We start from the raw sequence: 18,579 nt of genomic DNA, 5'->3' as shown, positions 1-18,579 counted from the left end.
TGTAATATAGAGTGAGTAACACCAACCCAGAAGGCTGGTGTGAGAATTACATGAGATAAAATGTGGGGGAAAAAAAAAAAACTGGCATAGCAATAAATGCTAACAATAAATCTGAATGATCTCAACACTTCCCTTCAGTTCTTATTTGCAGCAATATTTCTTGACATGTATGGATCTTCCTTATGAACTCTTCCCTCTGATTTTGCCTTCCCTTCATCTTTTCCTGCTACCTATCTGCTCCCATCACTGTCTCTCCAGGAGTCTTGAGGCAGACCTTGTTGGTTGCTTCCCTCTTCCTTTCTTCTTTGCCTAATCTCTCAACCTCCTTTGCAGCTCTCCTGCAGAACCACCACTGCAAATTCTGGCCAATCATATGCAAGAAAAGTCTCCTGGGTGACTTCTGGGAAAGATTTCCCTCCTAGCAAATGGAGAAAGACTCCTGAGAAGAACCCCCTTTCCATCCGCTTCTGTCTTCCTGCTCCAGACACTGGCACATAAGGAAGTGATGCTTAGTGTTGCTTCGGCCACCTCGTGGCCATAAGTGGGGGCATGACTGACATGCTGAGAACAGCGAAGCAAAGAGATGCAAGGGGCCTGTGTCTTTGCTGACATTCCTGAATGGCTGACCCAGCCCTGGAACTTCTGTCTTTGGACCTTTTGTCTTGAGGGATCCTTGAATCTATGGGTTGAATGTTTGTTACTTCCAATGAGAACATCACCAGTGACACAATTCAGCTCTCTTCTTACTCTGCCCACCCCAAACCCCTCCCTACTCCTACCCCACCCTCTGCCCAAGAACTCCTTCCTATCAGCCCTTGTTGATTCACAGAACACTGAGTTGACAAACATAAGGGGGACAACAGAATCCCAGTCCCTGGATCAAGGATACCCTGGCCCACTGTTGGGTAAGTTATTCAGGATCCTCTTATTGTTGCCACTACCCAAAGACTGACAGGAAAAACACTTCCCTCATAAAAATCTGAGTGCTGAGAAGTGGCTTTGAAAGTTAGCTCAATAAACTTATTGAGTAGCTATTGTGTATATTGGATACAAGAAAGAGTAAGACTGAGTCCTCACTGTTGAAAAGCTGACTTGCTAGCACAAGGTCAATCATAACACCAGGCAAAATATGAAGAGCACCAGAGAGACTGAAACACCAAAGTGTGTTGTGAGGACCCAGTCTGTGAACTGTTACTACTCACAATGACATAAGGGGCTAGTGCCAGAATGTAAATCAATTCATCACCAAGTACATTGTTTAGTTCAGCTGATTTTTTTTTAGTAACAAGACTTTCTTAATGAAGAAAGCAGTGAGGTGATTTACATTTGGGCACAAATTCATTATCCTGTTGTGAAAAAGCACTTTGAGTAGTACTGTTACAAAAGGGCTACAGCTCAAGCAGTATTAAAAAGAATTAGGTCAGGCCGGGCGCGGTGGCTCACGCTTGTAATCCCAGCACTTTGGGAGGCCGAGGCGGGCGGATCACGAGGTCAGGAGATCGAGACCACGGTGAAACCCCGTCTCTACTAAAAAATACAAAAAAAAAAATTAGCCGGGCGTGGTGGCGGGTGCCTGTAGTCCCAGCTACTCAGAGAGGCTGAGGCAGGAGAATGGCGTGAACCCGGGAGGCGGAGCTTGCAGTGAGCCGAGATTGCGCCACTGCACTCCAGCCTGGGCGACAGAGCGAGACTCCGTCTCAAAAAAAAAAAAAAAAAAAAAAGAATTAGGTCTTCATGGAGGAAAGGGATATGACAATGTGTCTTGACCAAAAGGTAAGAGCTGAACAGAAAGCAATGGACAGAGAGAAGAGAGGTAGATGCACCAGTAGAACAATAAGTCTGATTCTGGTTAGCCATAAGGTGTATTAGGGACAAGGTGGAGGTGATCCTGGAGGACAAACTGAAGTGAGCTAGAGAGAGGCGTGGAACACCAGCCTGAGAAGTCGGAACCTCTTTTGGTCTAAAATAGGAAGCCATTAAAGTTCTTTGAACAAGTCAGAATGTGTTGTAAGACAATTGATCAGGTGTGAGAAATGAAAGCTGGTCTGTAAAGACAGAAGGAGAAAGAAAAAGAGATAATGGCAGTCCTGGACCAGGAAAGGGTACTCGGAAAATGACTGGAGGTGAGGTTAAGTGACAGGTAGGGGTCAAGAGTGACTGTGCCAGGTTTGAAGGCCAGGTCACAAGACAGCGTTTATGTCAATCATAGAAGTGGGAAGGGTGAGTAGAGGAGGTGCTTTAGGAGGGGCTTTTCTGTTGAAGTCTTGGTGTGTGAATCAGGAATATATGTCCACTGTGAGTTGGGTGTAGGAGTGTGGAGCTCAGAAGAGAGACCTGGGACTCGTGCTCGCACAGCTGAGATTTGATACCAGAACACACTGGTGAGAGATGGTATCACCCAGGGGAGAAGGAGAGAAAGAAGAGAATCTAAGACTTGGAGAATTGCCTTTATTTTAATGGTGAGTGGAAGAGAAGAAGAATGGAACCAGAGAAAACAAAGACTGAGAATACCTCTGAGGAAGCACCTGAAGGAGGCAATACTACAGATACCCTTGGAAGAGGGCTCTTCCAGGAAAGCACGCATGGCCCATGGAATTAAATGCTGCAGAGTCTGATGAACATAAAGCTCTAGCAACTGGGAGCTGTGCTTCCCAAGAATAGTTTTAGGGACATCGTAGGGACACAAATCAGAATTCAGGATTAAGGAGAAAGGGATTGGTTTAGTGAGGAAATGAGACACTGGACCTGGATAGCAGTTGGAGGAAGTCTGGTGGTAAAAGTAAAAAGAGGGAAGGACAGGCCAAGGGCAGGCTTTTGTTAGGATGGGGGGAGGTATAAGCAAAATGGAAAGTGATAGCAGAGTATAAAAGATGGGAAAGCAGGGGAGGTGCTAACTGATAGTGGTAGGGCCTGGATGGCAGGGAACACAGCACAAGGAAGAGGATCTGGGGTCTGTGAGATGAGAGCAAAGGAAGGAAGGACAGCTGAAGATAAGGAGAGATTCTAAGGTGAAGAGAAGGGCAGTGGAAGAGCTCAGAGCACTGTCCTGATGTTCTCAGTAAAGTCAGACATCAGTTGAGGTTGAGGAAGTCAGACTCAGGTTGAAGTCATTTTCCAAACTGGTTCACTGACTTGCCCAAGGTCAAACAGTTGGAAAATGTTAGCTAGGATCAGAAACTAAGTCTTCCACCCAAGCTCAGTGATCTTTCTACCACATTAGAAATTGCAAACTTTGTTATTCTAATATGAGATATTAGGTATTTTCCTAAAGTGCCCTTAAATGAGCTATTCTGACTTTTTAGGCAAGTAGTCTAAAGTACTTTACTTTAAAAGCAGCCCAATGACAATTTGAGACCACTGAGGAAGTATTAAGAATTTAATTTGTCAAGTCTCAAAAATCTTAAGAGATCTCACAAAATAAAATAATAAAAAATAATTAAAATTATTGTTTAAAATTGTAAATTAAGACTTTCTCTTTTCCAGGTGAAAAGATGCAAAGAACTCTCTAATGACCTGCTTCTTTCTTGAAATCTTTGACTAAAACTTTTAAGGAAGTTCCCCATAATCAATGTGGAAGAAAATAAGAAAGGCAAGTTTCATTCTATGAGGCCTTCCCTTTGCCATGGTCCACTCCTTCCTGTAGCTGTGTCATCCTCCTGTTGACATATGTGATGGGTTCTGGAAACCTTATCTGAGAGAAGGCAGATTACAAAGGCTTCCCTGAAGAACAGGCCTAGGAGTTGTTTGTGTCTTTAGCTCTTGGTGTCATGCCTGGCCTGGCTGGACTTAAAGTGTCTTGAGCCTACATTTAGCCAGGGTATCGGGCCCTGCAGCTTGAGCAGCTCAGAGGTCACTGAAAGGCAAGCTCTGCTATACTCCTTTTGAATTATATTTAACTCAAACCTGTGGCTAAAGAGGAAATGATACTCCCTTTTTGCTTTAGCTTAAATCTAGGGTTTTTCTAGAAGCTCATCATTTTTCTACCCAAATGAGATAATATATATATCTCCCCTAAATGAGATTTTTTATATATATTTTAATATAGAGACAGGGTCTAACTATATTTCCTAGGCTGGACTCAAATTCCTGGGCTGAAGTGATACTCCCACCTCAGCCTCCCAATTACCTGGGTCTCCAGGCACACACCACCATGCCTGGCTGTAGGTTTCTCAACTGTGGGACTACTGACATTTGAGGCTGGACAATTATTTGCTGCAGGGAGGCTTTGTCGTCCATTGTAGGAGGTTTAGCAGCGTCACAGGCTTCTGCCCATTAGATGCCAACTGCACAACTCTTCCCTCCAAAGTTGTGACAACCAAAAATGTCTCCAGACATTGCTAAATATCCAGGGGGAGGATGTTTAACCTAATGAGGCTAAGTATAGAATTAACCATGAAGAGAACCCAAAAAGTAGGGTTGTGTTCAGGTTGCTCTGTAGAATAAAGACTTTTGGGAGAATCTGACGGAAACACTTTTTTTTTTTTTTTTTTTTTTGAGACGGAGTCTTGCCGTGTTGCCCAGGCTGAAGTGCAGTGGCGTAATCTTGGCTCACTGCAACCTCCACCTCCATGGTTCAAGGGATTCTCCTGCCTCAGCCTCCTGAGTAGCTGGGATTACAGGCACATGCCACCATGGCCGGCTCATTTTTGTATTTTTAGTAGAGGCGGGGTTTTGCAATGTGGGCCAGGCTAGTCTCAAACTCCTGACCACTGACCTCAAGTGATCCACCCACCTTGGCCCCCACAAAGTGCTGGGATTACAGGCGTGAGCCACCACGCCCAGCCCTGGAAATATTTTTTGGTTCCACTCTCTCCAGTTCACCAAAATACCACAGTGGTAGAATACTTGTTTCATTATCCATTACCATTTCATTATCCATTAGAATGGAGCACCTGAGTTTACAACAGGGAACTCTTACAGATAACACTCACCCATTTTTCTCTGTGACAGCAGGAGAGTTGCTTGAAGTCTGTGCATGGCCATTGTTGGATCCTGCTTGCGAATGGCTTCTACGATCTACCGAGCCCCTGAGAACTGAGAGAAAAGATAGGAGGGCTAAGCATATGTTCAGAAGTAGGTAGGGTTAGCTTTTGGTGCCCATCTACACTCTCTGCAGCCCTTCTCTCCCTGCCCTCATACCACTCCCTGACTTTCTATAGGTTTTTTTCTAGGATATGTCATTAAAATTGAGCTGTTCTCGATTCCAGGTCTTGTTCCATGCTTGGTCTCAGTCAGCAAACTGTTTTCCTGCTTATAGGAAAACAAGCTACCTCTCTCCCACAATAGATATAAAGAGTACACAGATTAGAGGCCCCAAGTGATTCGGGTCCCGGTAGAAGCAGTATACAATAGCTGGGACAACACTGTGCTAGACAGAGTCAGCAGATCAACTTCTAGTTCTGGCTAGGCTGCCTGCTGATGTGGATAGGGCAAGGAACAAAATGTGATGATGTGGCTAGGATTAACTGTAAACAGGGAACAATCCCCGGAGTAACCTATTGCCACATTTTGATTGAGGACAGGTTATTGATGAGTTTCTCAAGAATGAGGGTAACAAATACAATTCTTTCTTCCAGTGACCATGGCTAATCAATCATGGCCTTCTTTTCCACCGAACTTTAATTCAACTTCAAGTTCCTTCTTAACACCTGGCATCAGTGGTTGTCAAAGTGTGGCCCAACAAGTAGCATTAACATCACCTAGAAACTTACTAGAAATAAACATTCTTGGGCCCAACTTCAGACTTAGTGAATCAGAGACTCTACAGGTAGGGTCTGGCAATCTGTGTTTTTATCAAGCTCTCCAGGTGATCTTGATCCATGTTAAATTTTGAGAGACACTGCTTCCAGATCAGTGAGTCTTACTCCTGGCTGTACATTAGAAACACCCAGGAAGATTTTAAACATGCCTAGGACCAGCCCCTAGAGATTCTGACATTGATCTGGGATGGGAGCTGCCATCAATTATTAAAAGCTCCCTAGACAATTTTAATATGTGGCCAGGGCTGAGAACCACTGTTCCAAGTAGTCACTACCAATCAGTTAGGGTTGGAAGGAGACTGCACACCTATTTGTCATCCTCATTTTAGATAACCTAAAACCATCCAAACTGAAATATAACCAACAAAGACAATCTATAAATTTGGGAATTGTGACTTACTTCAGAAGATGCATAAATGGTTGATGTTATGACTACAGAATACATGATAGAAATGGAGTGTAGAAAAATAAATAAAAAGTATATAGATCAGTTGTTTTTGTGTTGTCTGCTCTGGAAAGAACATGTGCTGATTTTAAATTGTTAGTTTGGTTCCTTAGCATAAATATTTCTTGTGTGGAATAAGTGCAATTCTTTGAGCTAAGGTAACGGATAAAAAGTTTTGTTGTTGTTGTTGTTGTTATTACTGCTACAAACACCAAAATGATAAAGAGAAAAATTTAAGTGAGACATTAATACATTTTTATTATTACACACACACACACACAAAAACAAACAAACAAACAAAAACATTATGGCCAAACAGTGAAACAACAATACTGATTGAAGGAAAAAATAGAAATAAAGAAAAATAGCCATGGCATGTTAGAATTTCATTAACTAATTCCCTTCCCTTCCCCCATTGCCTTTTCTCCATTGATAAAATCCTCTAGTTAGAGCACCAGGCAGGTTTTCCCCCTCTTGGAGATTCTAAACCACTGTTTGGCCCACACTCACTTGCAATGCTGTGATAAGCAACATAAAAGCAAGAACTGACATAAAAACAAAAAAGGGGAACCCACTTCAGGGATACAAGTATCTTTCTGTTTCCCTGTTAAGAAAGAAAAATCACCACAAATAATTTTTAATCTTGTTCTCTGGCCCAAATCAGCAGCACTAAGAGCTACCACTGATCAAAGTCCAAATGGTATTGCCCTTGTGGAAAGCTAAGATTGCAAGCTTTTGTCTGTACCTATTTTGAGATCCTCAGTTAAAAAACTAATGATAATAAGGAGCAATAGCCATCCAAAGAAGAAAATAGCACAAAGAAAGCTAGAAAAAAAAAACTGTAAAATCTCTTTTGGTTTGGGACTCTCCTTATGAAGGTGCCATGTCCAAGACCAGAACGAGAGGAAGCAACATCTTTACCTGGTTCAGCAAATGCCCCCAGCTACTTTGCTGGGGTTTCCATAGAATTTCTGTTCATGTAATTGAAGGGAAAACTTATTCCATGTTTCTTATTAATTTACACTTCAGTCATCAAAATATTGATTTTTAAGAGTTATTTGAAGTATAAAACCAGAAACTTACAGAATATTCTGAATAAAGCTTAGAGGGAATCTGCTCCTCCATCTCCCAGCTTTGCTGAAGAACAGGGAGAAGGATTTGGGTCAAACTAAAGAGATAAATAAGATTATCAAACCATTGAATTAAAGGCAGCATCCAAAATTGTCAGTTTTCAGTATGATGTGGTGACAGTTAGAATCACCTGGCTTCTCTCTGGCAAATGAATTGCTGAACAAGGAAATTGGAGAAATGGAGATATGAAAGAAAAAAAAGAGATAGAGAAGGTGACTCATTTTAAGTGTATGAATAGGTTGAGTTAAAAAAAAAATTAGACCAGTGACGTGGCTGAAAAATAAAATTACGAACTTAAATAGTAGAAATATTCATAAAATGCCAAACTTGGGGAATGTACAGGTGTGACAATAGAAGCTTCTCTAGAGATGGGTCACCTTTCATCAGGGAGGGTTCCTGAGTGTTTCTGGTTTAATGAAGTAAAGCAATACTTGGAGTGGAGGAACTGAATCCTTCCAAAATCTGATTGAGCTCTATGAGCCATTCACATTTTTCTTTTTTCTTTCTTTCTTTTTTTTTTTTTTTTTTTGTGAGATGGAGTCTCACTCTGTTGCCCAGGCTGTAGTTCAGTGGCACAATCTTGGCTCACTGCAAGCTCTGCCTCCCGGGTTCACACCATTCTCCTACCTCAGCCTCCCAAGCAGTTGGGACCACAGGGGACTGCCACCACGCCCGGCTAATTTTTTGTATTTTTAGTAGAGATGGGGTTTCATTGTGTGTTAGCCAGGGTGGTCTCTATCTCCTGACCTCGTGATCTGCCCATCTTGGCCTCCCAAAGTGCTGGAATTACAGGCATGAGGCACCGTGCCCGGCTGAGCCATTCATATTTTTCAAGAAGAAAAATTAGTCAAGTGTCAAGTCTTTATCAGACTGTTTTTTTTTTTTTTTTGAGATGGAGTTTCACTCTTGTCGCCCAGACTGGAGTGCAATGACGCGATCTCGGCTCACTGCAACCTCCGCCTCCCAGGTTCAAGCAATTCTCCTGCCTCAGCCTCCCAAGTAGCTGGGATTACAGGCATGCGCCACCACGCCCAGCTAATTTTTTCTATTTTTAGTAGAGACAGGGTTTCTCCATGTTGGTCAGGCTGGTCTCGAACTCCCAACCTCAGGTGATCCACCCGTCTCAACCTCCCAAAGTGCTGGGATTACAGGCATGAGCCACTGCGCCCGTCTCTATCACACTGTTTTGAAGTAAGATGGAAAAGCATCTGCCTGTCAGAAAACAAACAAACAAACAAAAAAACCCACCAAGAACACTATTAGGAGGTGCTGCAAATGCCTCCGGGGCCACGTAGGAAGAAATATAAATGTGTGAAGTATCAGGCAAAGAGGATGGGGAATCGTGGGGTTTGTGATGAACCAGAGAATTCACACCCCACTTAAAGACATTCAGGTTCAAAGTTTTTTAAAAAGCACTGTGCCTGGCTAAGCATAACACATCTTTGGAGGATCTCCAATTTGTGACTTCTAGGGGGAAACAGCGATCTGCACCCTCAGGCAGTAATCGCCAGACACTCTTCTTTTGAAAATGAAAACTTTCTCATTGTCTCCCTCCCCAAGTCTCCTCAAGTTCAGGAAACACTGATGTCCTCCCGGATCCTGCTACTTCTCTTTTTCTCCTACTTCCTAACCTCCTTGCCCCGAGGTAAAGTTCCAGTTCAGTATTTCCTTGAAACAGACTGAGTGAGAGATACTAAAGGAGTCTGAAGTACCCAGAGCCTCTCTGCCTACACACTGGTCAGTGGCGCTGGGGCTGGCAGATAAACTGTAACTGTAAATTCTACCACAAACTCTTCACTTTCCATCAAATGCAGGTGCTGGCATTAAAGACCATACTTCAAAAATCATAGCCTCTCAAGCAGAAGTCCAGGGACCTTCAAAATTCAAAAGGGTGAGACTGCAATATTTTAAAAACGTTTGAAAACCATGATTTAGTCCAATTCTCTCATGTTACCATGACTGGAGCTTAGGGATATTAACTGGTGGAGGACTGAGACCAGAAACCCACGTTTCCACTTCTTGTCCACAGTACCCCTTCCTTCCATGAATGTTCTCAACCAGTCTGAGATCTATATACCAGGTTCTGGATCATAGAAAGATCTTCCCGAGACACTAAACTTTCCTCAGTCTCAAGGTAAATCTGATACAAACATGTCAGAGTCTGCCTCAAGAGGACGGTTTAAGGCGAAGCCATTGGAAAGGAGAGCTGCAACTAGACCAGCGTCCCAGGGAACATGGAAGGAGGTGGAGAGGCAGCTGCGAGGAACTGAGCTTATCCCTGTCTATTCTATTCCCTTCTATGAAATCACCTTTCAGAGTCCTCTGCAAGGTTGGCCTTAAATTTAATCAGCTGTCACCTATAGAAAAAAGACGGAGTGGTGGGCAGAAGGTTCTTATATAAGAGATGATCACTTCCAGCTTTGGAACCTTCTCTGGAATGCCCCTGAATTTAGAACACCCATTCTAAACCTCGAAAGACTCTACCTTTATGGTCACCAGGCTCGCCGTAGTCTTGAACCTTGGCACTTCCCCTGGTAGCTGCTGCGACGGGGGAATGTGGCCCACTGCTTTGGTTTGAAGTGTCCCCTGTGGAATGAAACAAAAGGACTTTCTCAAGGTTACGCTCCCACATAGATGAATTACCAAACTTGGTGATACAAGTTGGCCAGGAAAATCGACACTTTTCTTATGGTTCAAGGCACCAAGGTGACTAATCTCACTTACGGACTTGGTACTTATTTTTAAGATTTAATACAGTGTAGTTGAGAAAGGGCACAATAGTAGGAAACAGGAGAATTAATAATTGTTCTGGCTAGATTCTCTACTAGCTGGATGACATTGAGTAATTTGGGGAAACTGTGTCACTGATCACATTAGTCAAAAAGGGAAACTCAGTGACAAACACAGGTCATGAGTGCACCAGGCTAGGACTCTTGGTTTGATCACTGGATAGCTTTCCTGCTGTCTTTCAGTTGCCACTACCAGGGAAGTAAACAGAAGGGTGAGCTCTCTCCCAGGAAGCTGCTCCTTTTTCTCCTCCACATCTCTGCCTCTTGGAAGTGCCCCTTCCTTCCTGTGATCTTGCAGCCCCGATCATAGATCTTTACTATGCTGTCAGGGAGAAGATGGGCTACACACTATATTCACTTGAGGAATATCACATTGCAGCTTCTCATTGTCCAGTCAGCTTACTTCCTGTTGGATTCCCCAACATAATGGCTCCACCAGGGATTTTCCCAGCTGTCACATCTCTTCTTCCATTCTCCATGACCTCAACGTCACGAGCAGCTGAAGATGTTCCAACATCTTTTACCTCAGATATCTGGGGAAGGCAGCTTCTTTCCATTGGATCTCCTGATTTTAGACAGAAACTACACTGGCAGCAGGACTCCCCCTCCTCATGGAGGAGATTTTTTCTGGTCCTACCTCGAGGCAATAACTCTGTCCCCATCTCCTTTTTTCCTGGCCTCTTACCTAGACCTTGTTCTCACTTCCTGCACCTTCCTTCTGGCTTTGGCTATTTCTATTTCTGGCAGCAGTGCTTCCAAATATACCACATCAGAATATTTGGTATCTCTGACCTTTCTCCTTTATTATTTGCTCAGATGTGATTTTTTAAAATCCTGTCTTTCTCCCTCCTTCTGGTTGACTCCTCCATCTCAGGCATCACCTTTCCACACCCAGCTTGGTGACACCCTTGTCTCTCCATTCCTTTCAAGTGGCCAAGTAAACACTTCTAGCTGCCTCAAAGTAAATTAAAGAGACACAGGCCCTTCCTCCAAGGAGCTCGCATTCGAATACAGAAAGTAAGAATGAAAAGAGATTAAAGATATGAAAACACCTGAAACTTTTAAGGGGGTGCGTCAGTTTGACAAGTGATATCCCAAAATTCATGTCCATTCAGATCCTCAGAATGTGACTTTAGTTGGAAACAGGGTTTTTGCAGATGTAGTTAATTAAAAATGAGGTCATACTGGATGAAGGCGGGTCCTAAAGCCAATGACTGGCGTCCTTATAAACAGGCCATGTGAAGACACAGAGAGACTCAGTGAGAATGCATATGACAATGGAAACTGAGAGTGGAGTGATGGATCTACAAACCAAGGAGGCCAAGGATTGCCAGGAACCAACAGGAGACTGGAGAAGGACTTGGAACAGACTCTCCAGTAGAAACCAATGTTGCTGACACCTTGATGGACTTCTAGCCTCCAGAACTGTGACAGAATAAGTTTCTGTTGTTTTCAGCTACATGGTTTGTGGTAATTTGTTATGGCAGCCCTAGGAATCTAATTTTGGGGTTGGGGAGTGGCAGGACAGATGTTAAGGATTGAAATTAGAAGAAACAGAAGGAAAAGATCAAGCTGAAAGGTATGTACTTTCAGCTTGATTTGGCTGGGGGGTGCGGGGAAAAATTGGGTGGGAAGAAAAGCTCCATTATTTTTATTTAACAAACATTATCATACATATGGATTATTATGTTCTATGCATTTTTCTCAGCCCTTTACAAACATTAACTCATTTAATCCTCATAGTAACCCTAAAAGAGAGCGACTACTTTATTCCCATTTTATAGCTGAGGAAATTGAGACAAGGGGAGGTCAAATGACTTGCCCGAAGTCACACAGCTGTAGACTGACAGAGCCAGGATTTGAACCCAAGCACAAAATTTTTTCCTAAAGTCTGAACTCCTAAATATTACATGATGCAGGTCATTTATTTAAACATTTAAAAATAATAATCCCTATTCTCCTTTTTTTCCCCTTTATAAATGAAAGTAAAAAAATCAGACCTTTGTACATTCTTTCATGTGCTTGGGCCTCTAATGGTCCCACAGACTAGCTGCTGCAGAAAGAGGCTCTGGCCTGGCCTGGCATTTAGTGACCCACCCAAAGGACAGATCAGGCATTGTTTCAGCAGAGATACTGTCCTGGTAGGTTTCCTGGTTGGTGATCTAGGCTGGGTAAACGTTCCTGCCCTCATAATGGGCCTGGCAAAGGGCACCCACTGTATCTGGCAGAGAAGGCGCATACGGATGAGGCACAAAAGCCCAGGCTTCCCCTCCTAACTGCTGCTGGCAGATTTTACAAGGAGCCAGTGTGGTTTCTGGCTTGGACTGACAGCTGGTCATCAGCCATCTTATCAGAATATAAAGGATAAAGAGGCCAACTTGTGGGAGGTCTGACAGGCAAATGCCACCAAAAGCAGCACCAAGAAAGTTGGATTCTTAAAGAATAGAATCTCATTGACACATTTTTTTTTCTACAGCCCTATAAGAAATCCTGGCCTCCATCTCTACCACACAAAACAAGTCTAGTAATTTCAGGCCTCTGAAAGCATTTTCCACTTTGATTATCCAGTACTTAATTCCAGTCATTATCCCAGTTAAACTTTGACTGAGTTCAAAGAAAATCTTGCCTGGTAACTGTTTTTCCCAACCTGGAAGCCATGGAGGGAAGTTTTCCATTATCCTAGAAATCAGTTTCTTGCTTGTCCTGGAACAGCATTGTCTGTGGAATTCCCCTTCCTTCTGATCATCCAGGGACCGTCAATCCATTCTCTTCTGATTCCCACCAGCTTCAGGATTTCTTTCTTAAAATTTATGCCCTGCCTGCTTCTGGTAACTTCATAGACTGTTTGCTTCTTGCGGCTGTGTTAAGCGGCCCGGTTTTGTATTCCTTTCAAGCCTGGGCCAGAGTGGTCAGTTTGATTCCATGTAAGACTGCTCCGTCTTGATGGGAAAAAAAATTTTGTGAGTACACCAAAAGAATCTAGCAGAATGTTCTGCACAGACAGGATGTTGAGAAAATGTTTAGAAGGAAGGACAGCAAATAAGGATTAGGGAGTCTGGATTATAGGAGATTTCCTAGCTTCCATCTGTAAAATGAAGCAAGATTCCTAGCCTACTTCTCAGGGTTACTATAATGATAATTATGGGAAGTAAGGTGTGTGAAAGTGTTTTGAATAGACTATAAATTGCTATGCCAAAGTATAAAATAACTATATCTGTCAGCTAATCAAAAAGAAAACAACTTCCACCTCTAGGATCATTCCTGCTCCTACAGTTCTGGTTTCCTGTGAAGCAAAGTTATTTACTTTACTATACATTTTACTTAAAAGGAAAATGCTCTAAGGCCGGGCGCGGTGGCTCACGCCTGTAATCCTAGCACTTTGGGAGGCTGAGGCGGGCGGATCACGAGGTCAGGAGATCGAGACCATCCTGGCTAACACGGTGAAACCCCATCTCTACTAAAAATACAAAAAAAAAATTAGCCGGGAGTGGTGGCGGGCGCCTGTAGTCCCAGCTACTTGGGAGTCTGAGGCAGGAGAATGGCGTGAACCTGGGAGGCAGAGCTTGCAGTGAGCTGAGATCGCGCCACTGCACTCCAGCCTAGGCGATAGAGTGAGATTCCGTCTCAAAAAAAAAAAAAAAGAAAATGCTCTAAATGTTTATAGCAGCTTTACTCATAATCACCAAGAACTGGAAACAATCCAATTGTCCTTCAGCTGGTAAATGAATAAAATTGTGGTATATCCATACACTGAAATTCTGCTCAGCAATAAAAATAAATGAATTACTAAAAAACGCAACATGCAGATGAATCGCAGAAGCATTATGCTAAGTGAAAAAAGCCAGACTCAAAAGTTTCACACTGTATGCCTGCATTTACAGAGTCAAGACTATCAAGACAAGACTCTGGAAGAGGCAAGACTACAGGACAGAAAACCCATTAGTGGTTATCAGGGGCTGAGGGTGAGGGGGGTTGGACATCAGGAAGGGCATAAGGGAACTTTTTGGAAATGTTCTTTTTCTTGATTATGGAGGGGATGTAGTTTTCTCAAACTGAATTTTACTGTATGTAAATTATACTTAATAGACTTTTAAGAATTTAATAGAATTTTAAAAAATAAGGCCTCCTTTTCTTCAAACCGGATCTATTCCTAGAAAGCAGGATCCAATTTGCTTCTAATCCACCCGAGGAAAGAGTCTGATGGGGAGAGCCTTGCTGCTGATGAGGGACTTTTCACAACCATTTGCATCATTGACCATAGCTGGTTTTGACACTAAGCACTTGGCTCAAAGTCTATGAAATTAGCAGGGTCTAGTTACTTGTACATCTCAACCGTCACAACTTTATTGACGAGAATGGCTACCAGCTGTCACCCTTGCCTCTGCCTCTGTATTTGGTGATTCAGACTTCATGGCCACAGCAAATCAAACCGTGATCCTGCTATGGCTCATCGTGTTGAGGTTTGAACTCCTGGCCAAACGGCTGTCGTTCAGCTGTTAGGCTGCCAATCACCCGTCACTGTGGGTTAAACATGATAGCTACACCAAGATCTTCCAACTCTTCAGACATCTGAAAGGCAACTTGCTTTCCACACCAGAAGGCAACAAATCTGGGTGATATTTAGTTCCTAGATTTTAGAATTTCTGGCTTTACAGAAGCAGGGTGACAAGGGAACTTGCTATCTTTCAGAACAAGTTGCAAAAGGGCCTCAAACTAGTGAGGGGGAAAAATGATGTCAGGAGCACACCTAAGTCTTAACAATTTTGAGGTTCCTGAAAATTTTATATACACAAATGAATCAAGGTTTCAGCATGAATGGAGCACAGCTCTTCGCAAAAAACAAAAACAAAACCACTTGAAATCTCTTACATGTTCTTGTTGTATTCTATTTTTTCCCTGTCGAATAAACGAGACATAAGTTAAGACTTGGAAAATTCTTTTTATGAAGATTTTACTGTAATCGAATTTGAGATTTGACAGGTACTATTTTTCTCCAGAAATGAAAGAAATTGTTTCATCTTTTTGAAGTTACAGCATTTTGTTTTTGTTTTCTTGAGATGGGGGTCTCACCGTGTCACCCAGATTGGAGTGCAGTGGTGCGATCTTGGCTCACTGCAACCTCTGCCTCCTGGGTTCATGCAATCCTCCCCGCTCAGCCTCCCAAGTACCTGGGATTACAGGCATGCACCACCATGTCCAGCTAATTTTTGTGTTTTTAGTAGAGACGGGATTTTGCCATGTTGGCCAGGCTGGTCTCGAATTCCTGACCTCAAGTGATCCACCTGCCTCGGCCTCCCAAAGTGCTGGGATTATATGCTTGAGCCACTGTGCCTGGCCTAAAGTTACAGCATTACTATGTCCTACATAGAAGAGTATTTCACAGACTTTTTTTTCCCCCAGTGAAGTTCACATTTAGGAAGGGAGTACAGAGCGGGAAGTAACATTTCATTTAGTGAATATGTACCATGTGCCAGGTACTGTGCAGGATGCTTTGCGTATATTACCTGCTATCATCTTCATAGCAGTCCTGAGGATTAGGCCTTAATGGGTCCCATTTTACAGCTGAGGAAACTAAGGCTCAGAAGTAATATTCCCCAAACTACATGGCAAACGGCAGCATAGCCATCATTTAACGTTCATTGTTTGACTCTAAACTCCACATGCCTAGGACAGTATTTTAACTCTTTCCAAAGCTTTGACTGGTACCCTATGTCCAATGTGCCATATTCAAGATGGAAACCAATGGCAGGGCATGGTCTACTGGAAAGAGCAACGAGTGAAGGCTCTGAAGAGGGCTCTGAAACCAGTGTTTAAACTTGCAGAACACATAAGGGGACACACAACTTATTTAACTCTCTGTGCTCCTGGTTCCTCTGTTAAGAGGTAAACAAAGCCTGGCTTTCTATTTCCAAGAGTCTTTTGAAGAAAAATAGCATGATCATTCTTGCCATAGCCCAGTTAGCTTTCCCCTAAATGTTTCTTTACTATTGTGTAGTTACAGTCTAAACAACTAATAAAAGTTATAAAATGTGATAACATATTTTATGATTCTACATGAAATTTTTTTAAAGACAGAGTAAAGGCAACTCAAGTGTGTAATTGATCACAATAATGTTGTTTCATTCTGTGTTGAGGTGGCAAAGATACCTTTTCAGGCACCACTTCTTTGCAGCCAGAGTCTGGAACGCTAAACAAGGTTCATAATGGAGAAAACTGATTCCAAATTGGAGGCTGTAACCACTGGCATCCTCTGAAGTTATAATATCGAGTCCTAGGGGTACCTACTGTTGCATAAAAGTTTCATCTTAAGCATACGTGTGCCATGCCAGTATGATATTGAGCACAAGTGGACCTTCAGCCCACAATGACTTTGCAGCTTCCTCTCTGTGCATTAGGTAAACAGTATTCTGCCCTCTGGCTTATTTAATCCTAGCATGGGCAATAATTTTATTCCAGAGCAAAGGAGATTCCTGTGCATTCCAAGCTATGCCATGACAAAAATTCTATTGTTTGTGCCAAAGAGAGATTTGGCAGAGCTCATTTCTTGTCAGAAACCTCGAAACCACAGGCCATCCTCTCTCTGTACTACACCACTTGCTCTAAGCCTTGTCACAGACAAGGTATGTTTTCCTAAAGTAAACCACAATGCTTTCCCTCTAGACATTTCCCCCTACAAGATATGTTAAGCCTGCAGCTGTCAGAAATCAGCCCCAGGCCAAGCACAGTAGCTCACGCCTGTAATCCCAGCACTTTGGGAGGCTGAGGCATGCGGATCACTTGAGGTCAGGAGTTTGAGGCCAACCTGACCAACATGGTGAAACCCCATCTCTACTAATAAAAGAGCTGGGTGTGGTGGTGCATGCCTGTAATCCTAGCTACTCGGGAGGCTGAGGCAGGAGAATCCCTTGAACTCGGGAAGGGGAGATTGCAGTGAGCCAAGAACGGGCCACTGCACCCCAACCTGGGTGACAGAGCGAGACTCCATATCAAAAAAAAAAAAAAAAAGAAAAAGAAAAAGAAAGAAAGAAAGCCCCACTTTCTCAAGTATGGGAGAGCTAGGGAAACCAAGATAGCATGAGAGTGAAGCGAGCAGTGAGCAGGATCCCTCGCCTAGGACTGAAGGGCATCCTGTCTTGTGTTAAACAAAGGTTTAGAAGATGGGGGGGTAGGGGGATGGGGAGGGCTATTTGCAGTTTACAGTGCATCTCAAGCTTAGGTGCACCAGGTAAATTATTTCCCCCAGATGTTTGATTGCCATTCTGTGGATATGTGGATATGGAAAACACCAGGAAAAGAGAGGCAGCTGCCTCCTGCCCGATGGCCAAGAAGAGTTTGAATCTTGTCTTCTCTCACACCTGTGCTTCCTCTGATAAAGACTCTCAGTTTGAGGAATTAAGCTTTTGTGTGAAATGACCAGGGATCTAAGAAATAGAAATGAAATGAGTGAAGAAAAAGTGAAATAGAGGTAGAACTACAAACAGAGACACAGAAAAGAGTGACAGAGGGCATGCTTGTTTTCCTTCTGTTTATTCAAAATGGACCTTTTCTCTCAATGGTGCATTTACTTACACTCCCCATCTTGTTTGGCTTGGGATCAACAATCTACTTATGTACAGCTTTAGCAGGATGAAAAATATCTACTACAGTCATTTTTATCTTCAAGAAGCATGGGTCATTTCAATGCATACTCTTGGCTGTATTTTATAATAATTTGTACTCTTTGTATTGTTTTAGATTTTACAGAGCTCCTTTCCAATGAGTGTTGGCAAAATGCAGAGTATTTGATTTATTCAAACAGCATCGCTTTAAGGGAAAGCATATTTTAGAGTGCTCTGTATTGGAGTTGGAGAATTTGAAGCCCCAAATTAAATCTCAGTGTTTACCCTGGGAGCCCCAGCATAAAGTAGGTGCTTAACAAACAGTAGTTAAGTAAGTGAATGAAAGAAATATCCCAGTTTAAATATAGTTGTCCTGCACACGTAAGGATATATCGGGAAATTTAGTTCTAGGAAATTAGAACCACCTAATCATTGCCAACCCACCGAGGATGCTAAGGGAAACAGATTTTTAAATAGCCTTTTGAAAAGGCTAGGAGAAAATCTTGCGCTGAAAGAGTTTAAAAGTTCAGACAGTTTCAAACACCAAAAACTTGGTTCTATTACAATGTAGGGTCAGGCTGTCTGGATACAATGTTTGCTTTCTCTTCTGGTAGCAGCATTTAAAGCAACTCTGCTCTGCACGCATCACATGATGTGCCCAGTGGTTCCCAGCTGCAGTGGCTTAAAATGCCTGTTCACAGGCTCAAAGAAGGCACCCTGCCAGCCTCGTCAGAGTCCCTGCTGATGGTGGGAAAAGCACTCTCTCCAAAGAGCATCAGAAGAGAAATGGCCGTCGCTGTTAGAGCTATTGTTATCTTCTGATAACATCTGTGTTGTTGGCAGGGCCAAGGAGGGGA

The 18,579-nt window shown here is 42.9% G+C and overlaps 1 protein-coding gene across 1 annotated transcript in view; it reads right to left on the bottom strand.

The window, feature by feature from the left end:
• The window catches only part of MYO3B (myosin IIIB), a 269,300-nt gene that overhangs the window by 136,574 nt on the left and 114,147 nt on the right, over positions 1-18,579 (bottom strand). The window contains exons 12-13 of the mRNA XM_063645412.1: positions 9,820-9,921; positions 4,932-5,034 (exon numbers count right to left, since the gene is read on the bottom strand). Of these exons, the coding sequence (XP_063501482.1) occupies positions 4,932-5,034; positions 9,820-9,921 (205 nt within the window). The remainder of the gene's footprint in view (positions 1-4,931; positions 5,035-9,819; positions 9,922-18,579) is intronic.

Source organism: Symphalangus syndactylus, chromosome 8, assembly GCF_028878055.3.
Source record: "Symphalangus syndactylus isolate Jambi chromosome 8, NHGRI_mSymSyn1-v2.1_pri, whole genome shotgun sequence".
NCBI lineage: Eukaryota > Metazoa > Chordata > Mammalia > Primates > Hylobatidae > Symphalangus > Symphalangus syndactylus.
This window is presented reverse-complemented; position numbering and strand designations above follow the sequence as displayed.